Source organism: Colletes latitarsis, chromosome 7, assembly GCF_051014445.1.
Source record: "Colletes latitarsis isolate SP2378_abdomen chromosome 7, iyColLati1, whole genome shotgun sequence".
Taxonomy (NCBI): Eukaryota; Metazoa; Arthropoda; class Insecta; order Hymenoptera; family Colletidae; genus Colletes; species Colletes latitarsis.
In genome coordinates this window covers 13879263-13886220 of record NC_135140.1, presented here as the reverse complement: position 1 = coordinate 13886220, position 6958 = coordinate 13879263, and the positions used below count along the sequence as shown (strand labels likewise).

The 6958-nt window shown below is 38.6% G+C and overlaps 1 protein-coding gene across 4 annotated transcripts in view; it reads left to right on the top strand.

Annotated features, from left to right (window-relative positions):
• Window positions 1-2595: 2595 nt before the first annotated feature.
• Window positions 2596-6958, top strand: part of Frmd5 (FERM domain containing) — a 29758-nt gene continuing 25395 nt past the window's right edge. For 3 of the 4 annotated variants that reach the window (XM_076769287.1, XM_076769289.1, XM_076769285.1), the window contains exon 1: window positions 2597-2965. In XM_076769287.1, coding sequence (XP_076625402.1) covers window positions 2870-2965 — 96 coding nt within the window. In that variant the 5' untranslated portion in view covers window positions 2597-2869. Of the gene's footprint in view, window positions 2966-6958 lie in introns of all 4 variants that reach the window. The other variant, XM_076769286.1, reaches the window with a different exon arrangement.

Genomic DNA, 6958 nt, shown 5'->3' with positions numbered 1-6958 from the left:
CTAAATCGTGGGATACGTGACGCGACGCGACGCGATGCTATACCGTGCAGCGGATCCGAGGATCGAACCTACTGCCCTTGCTAACTCGATCTCAACAAGAAAACAGAGAACTGCAACCCCGAATCGAGGTCTCCATTTCTCCAACGCAACCCGCCGGGAGCCCGAAGGACCCGACTTAGGCTGTCTGACAAAGAGAGAGTACCTGAGACAGAGTCGACTTCCGCTGGAAGGTATGCGTTTCCGCAGAATACGGAAACTCCACACCTTCCAGCGAAGTGCCGTTTTCCCTCAATCAAGCTTACCAAGGGAAGGCGATTAGATCTTTCGGACCAGATGCACGGCCGATCACATGTTTCAATCGATGAAACAGCGGTGACCGAAGCTAGAAACGAGGGAACGAGAAAACGAGAAGCTACTTATTGAATAATTGCTTGGTAAAGCGCGGTGATACGTATAATAAAGAAATCTTCGACGTTAATTTTAAGATTCGCGACGAAGCTTAAATCTAATCGACTTAGAATTAAATGTCCCTCGGCGGTTGTGGCGTCTTACTTCGATGTCCCTGCGAATAATCTGAAACTAAAATTGATACCCATATTAGTGACATACGAAAGGAAATTTAATAACCACCATGCAAATTAGACGAAGCGATGGAATAATTTGTCGTGCTGATGTACCAAAGAGTGAGAATCTATAAGATTCTCGATACTAGACCTGCCTAAGGAAATGTACAAAATTTACGCATGATACAAACAAAGTATTCTCCCTATACTTGCATGACGAGAGATAAAAATTCATGGAATAATGTCGAAGTAAAATAGCCAACGATTACAAAAATTATCTGAAGAACCATACAAACAAAAACAAACAGAAACAAAGATTGAGCAGAATTGAAAATCCAACGATGAAATCAGAGAGTGAAAATACCCAAGACTTAAACAAAATATTTTAGCGAAATAGAACAAGAATAAAAATCTTATTCTAATTAGTGACATCAAACAAAACAAACAAAAATGGTATATGATTCGACACAACCATGCCAATTCAAAAAATAAGGCAATAGTAGAAATAGTGGAAGGAAACATAATAACCAAATAAAACCGGACAGTTAAACAACACTGAATTATGTCCAAACAAATAAAATAAATTAGTCAATTTTGCGATAATAATATAAATAAGTAAAGTGAGCTTACTACTTGTTGAGCATTAGTTACCATTACCAAGGAAGCAGCACCAGAGGTCCAGCTGTAACATAAGAAACGATTCGTAATTTAGCAAAAGCGTTAGACAGTTCCATAACGTTGAATTGGTATCAAACGACAAAATAGAAGTGGGGAGAGCAATTTTAAATAGTTCTTACCAGTGGTCATCACGGTCCGGCACTGGTCAGTAGTGGTCAGTAGTGGTCAGTAGTCGGATCTGCACTGGTCAGCACTGGTCAGTAGTGGTCAGTAGTGGTCAGTTCTGGTCACTCCTGGTCAGTCCTGGTCCCCAGAGGTCAGCGCTCCTCGAATGGCCTGGCTTAGGCCCGCGAGACCGGATCCCCCTGGATGCTCCAGGGGTACTGAAGAATTTGTCTAGCGGTAGTCTTCGAGTGGGGAAGTCGAAGAGTGGGGAGAAAGTGTCAACGTGAAGAGTTAAGAACCGCTTGGTCTAAAGAACAACCCTATTTCGATTGGTCCCACCTCTTGACCATTTCTAGATCTTCACTGGACCGCTGACCTTGATGTCAACCTCACTGTTGACCAGCAGTGACCATAAGTTAGTCATTGTTGATCATCGACCCATTAAAACCATTACGAAGATTAAAGCCTTCTTACGAGGATCCCCTTACAATTTGATGCATGATCTTTTTAACATTTTGTTCCACTTTGGAAGAGTGTATCTCATGTTATAAGACACTCATGGTACAGCGATAGCATTCATCCCACTAACGATAGGTCTATTCTTTACCTCGTTTATGTGTAATAGGTATATGTATATGGGTTGGAAAATAAAAATGCCTGGGCAGTTGAGATAGCAAGAAAGAAAGACTCACATGAGCCTTCTTTCTTAAATTCCCGAAGCTGTCCAAAGCACCTAAGCTCATGTACACATGGCTGTAAACTGGTGTGTGTAAATGGAGGGGTAAGTTAACATGTAACAAGTAACATGTGAGTTGACTATGCAGGGATTAAAATTCATTTCTAAATCTATTGGTAATGTTGCGAGTGTCACGAGAATGGTAATTAGTTAAATTTGTTTTTGATTTTTAATAATTCCTTTTTCGATAATTAATCTATCTCTTTTCGGGTCTCCACTCGCATCAACCCCCGCGTGGTGACACCTGATAATGGCTGCGTATTTAGAATTGTTTCTTAAAATATAACAGAAAATTATACTGCCTAAAGTTTTGTAAGACCTAAGAGAGTATAGGCCTTGAACGCTTCGCGCTTCGGTATGTTCCCTTATCATTAACATGAACTTGTTACTTGCCTCGGTTGCTTTTAAATTTCCCGCTCTTACTCGTGAAATCATGAAGCAACCGTATTACGCAATTGCTGTATCCTTGAACGGCAACATCGTGTTTTGTACGTTGCGTCGGAAACGTGGCATCGCCGCAACGCTGAGACAGTGGATGGGACCGGTTGATAGAGTTTAGAGTTCCTTTACGGTGATGTCTTGTTGTTCATTGTGCTGTGCCGTTGTGCGGTGTGTCAACTTGTCGGAAAATTCCCAGGGAAGTTGCGCGTCGGTGACAATTACGACCGTTTGCAATATCAATACCGACAACGTAAATCGAGTGTAATCAACAGGCAGTGTGTGGTGCTGTGGAGCAGGGGATGATGAGGGCCGGAGGGATAATTCGGGTGGCGACTTGAGGGCAGAAATGTTGAAATTTGGCAGCAAGAGTGACGTTACGGTGGTGCATCGCGCCACTATTCGACTTTTAGACGACGCCGAAATTATCCACTGCGACTTTCAGGTAAGGCGCCCGTGGCTAGTCGCACGCGACGAGCTATTGACGACACTTGTACACGCGCTTCTTCTACCCCTTTTTTCCCTGCGACCGGTAACGATCGGCCAGCGAAATAAACCGAGTGTCCATTCGTCTGTCATCTCGAATTTTTTCCCTATTTTCCTCCGTGCATATTTAGTTTGCTCGGTCGAAACCACCATCCCGGTCGATTTCAGTAAATTATACATACACGACTGTTCTTAATTGTCAACAATTCTTTTCTCGCGTATCACACCAGCAAAGTTTGATCTTATCGTTCAAGCAGGAAGTTCATACGAACGATCAGTCATTCTGTTTAATTATCTATGCTAAACTCTATGCGAAGTGTTTTTCAATGTGAAATTTCTGTACAGTCACTGGAAAAGAATATAGTGAGGTATCCAACATGGAACAATACAGCGATTACTAACAATTAGCTTCCTACTTGTGTTTCTTAAAATGTTTGATAACTTTTGATTAACATTAATGTTATTAGGATTATTGTAGATGTTTAATATTTTTAATTTATGTACTGTAATATATACCAGTGTCAAGGATGTATGCAGATGTGAAAAACTGGTGTTTGAGGTCAAACATATCGTAGATGTACATCGTTGATCGTTTTTTTAATACACAAGGCTGTACAGACCTTGGATCTAAATGATATGTTTATGATCTTAAGCTATTGTGCATCATTAAACGTGTCAAAAAATTATGTATAATTTCTGTTTGGGATCTAATTTATGGAGGCTTGGACGCATTACAAACATGAAACTGGTGGCTAAAGATTCATTAAACAGGTTTCTTAATAGAGTTTAGCATATTGCAACTAATAGCATATATATTTATCATAGAGTATCTTAATTTTCATACAAAAACAAATTATCTATGTAATTTATAGGTTCTTCTCTTAAACCAGTAGATTTCTTTTTATTTGATACGTATAGTAGTATTTTTCAATAATAGTTTGCATCTTTTGTTATCATAAATTCAATAGTAAACTGTTGCAGTAGCTTTGTATACAATTTTTGTACTTGTTTCTACGCATATTGATATAGTCCCATTTTAATCTCTAAATGTTGTATTGCTGTGAATCGACTTGGAATGTATGTGGGGGGAAAAATGTAAAAACGTACAAAGGAATTTAAAAATGTTACTTCAGGAAAAGTTGCAATTGTTAAAACTGATTTTAGAAAATGAATACATAGATTGACGAGTTGAGAGAATATATTTAAACAATTGGTTGAATTTTTGTTGTTTGTGATAAAAAATGTAGTGGTTCTGTTGAAGGAATTGTGAATGACCTTGAAATAAGTTTGATATCTTGTAACATCGACCGGCGCGGCGCCGCGGAGTCCGCTATTAGAGTTTCCGTTTACGCCGCTTCGGTCACTAGTGACCGACACTTGGAACTTGCAATGCTTTCTAAGAATCATTAATATAGACTAAAGAAATTCCGCACAATTCCTCCGTCATTAATATATCGACAGGAGGGTAAGCATCTCTTTTGGCTTTTATGAATTCGTGATACAAGGGATATATCTTGCTCTCTGATACATAGCTGTACATACGTGCTATACTGTTTGTTTGTTAAGCTACTGGAAATAACAAAATTTAATGGTTCTCGAGGCGTGTATGCAAGTTGAATCCACCGATTGCGATGTTTCCAGGTTTGGAGAATTTCACTCGTACGATCTGACACATGAAATATAATTTCTTCGATAAGTTTGGTTCCAGCTTCGTTCCCTTTTGACCGTTGAGCCATAGAAGCTCCTAGAGAGAGCTCAATAGCAGAATGCATGTTTTTGCGTTTTTCGTCTTTTGTTCGTTCGCTACCTTCCTGAAACGAAACGTTTTTTCTTCCTACTTGTGTTCGTTATGTAATATACAGGGTGTTCAGCCAACTCCGGGGAAAATTTTAAAAGGAGATTCTAGAGGCCAAAAAAAGACGAAGATCAAGAATATCAATTTCTTGACTGAGGCTTCGTTAGTAAATTATTAAAAAATTAAATTAAAAAATTTCAAATCGTTATGGAAAAATTATTATTGATTGCGGGGGTTAATTACAATCATTTTTGGTCATTACACATACCCCCGAAATTCTGCGCATTTTCGAGAAAAAAAATTCCTTAGCAAAAATCTAATGTGAGGTTAGAAATGATTCCCCGAAATTTTATGTGAATCTTTGAAACATCATAACTCCTGAACGGATTGGACGATTTTAATGTTTAAAAAAGCATATAACGCGTATTTTGATGAAGAATATATGGAAATTCCAAAAATATTCGAAAAGTTGGTCCTTGACCCCGCAAAATGAAAAAAACCCCATAAAGATGGTCCAATTTTCAAACAGCTATAACTCCTACAATTGTGAATATATTTCAATGAAACTTTTTTCTGAAGTAGAGCTCATGGGTACCTACAAAAAAGTATTAGACAACTTTTCTGTAGAGCGTCAAACAAAATTATTAAAAATGAAAAACGAATTTTTAAAAAAAATCGACAGGGGGTAGGTGCCTAAATTTTTCGACGAAAAAAAAAATTTCAAATCGTTCTAAAAAAATTATTTTTAGTTGCAGGGGTCAATTACAATCATTTTTGATGAATAGACATACCCCCGAAATCCTACCCCCTTTTGAGAAAAAAATTAATTGCGGGCGTAACTTGAAACGTTGGATCTGTATTTATTCAAATTGAGGATACTCTTATGGTGGTTAATGATTAGTGTGAAACTACTTTATCGAAATCTCGTAAAACTGTCTTTTTAGATGAAAATATTACTCGTGTTCACGAGGCGATAAGTCCAACAAGACTGAGAGAAGAATTATCACTGCTCGACGATATACATATGTATAATATTTATGTAATCGGTGTTACATGACAAGTGGCTATCGTTCTCAGTGGAATAAAATAATGAGCTTCCGGGTACTTTAATCTTTTGATTGCTCTGACATTACGGATTGGTTGAACGGAATATTATCAGTAGAAGGATTCGATTTTTACTAACAATTACCGCAGATAGAAAACGACCAATGAATTTTGAGACTAACGAGAAATACAAGAGGCAACTTTTCTAAAAATACTGTTGTACAAATTAACGTATCAAGATATTTGTGTTAGTTTATACGATTATCAACGCGTGTACGATCGAGGCAATTAAAAAGCACGTATAAGTAATAAACTCCGAAGCAGAAGGAAGTATCGCTATCGCGGAGGCTAAAAGTGGAGGAATAATGACACTCGTTTGGAGATATTCACTCTGCAAACGGGTAAAGACTCTTTCTACGGAGAATGGACAAGAAGCAGAGGCGCTGAGAAACAGATTTTTTAAGCCGTTTACTTAGCAGCAAAGGTCGAAAGAAATATGGAAATGAAATTACCAAGTGTGAAATTAGCCGAATTTAAAGACGAGCGCGAAGAATGGCTCGACGATGCAAGTTTTTCGCCTATACAGAAATTCCAATATTCGCGAGGCTTCCCGTTAACACGCGTTTCTGTAAACTTTTGGACTTTGCAGCGATCGTCGAGGAGACAAAGCATCGCGATAAAGCAGCTCGTCGCTCGTGTTGAAACTTGAGGCGAGCTCGTGATCCGTTTGATCACGAAATAAAATGGCTAACAAGATGCAAAAGGAGGTCTTCGCAACATTCGCGGGCGAGCGTTGTCGAACACGCTCGAGATGATCGATAAGGGGGAAATGAATCGAGAGAATACGAAACCATCTTACAGAAAGAAAATTGGGAAGAGAGTGTAGCGGTTAAATTGTTGGTTATTGGACTGGCTGATAGAAGAAAGGCCAAATTGAAAGAACTATGCATTAATTGGCTGCTCGAACCATGGGAAAAATTGTAATGGGAGATTTTAGAGACCATAATAGGACGAAAATCAAGAATACCAATTTGTTGATGGAGGCTTCGTTAACAAGTTATCAACGTTCAAATTTCCGCCAGCAATTAATTTTTTTCTCAAAAATGCGTAGGA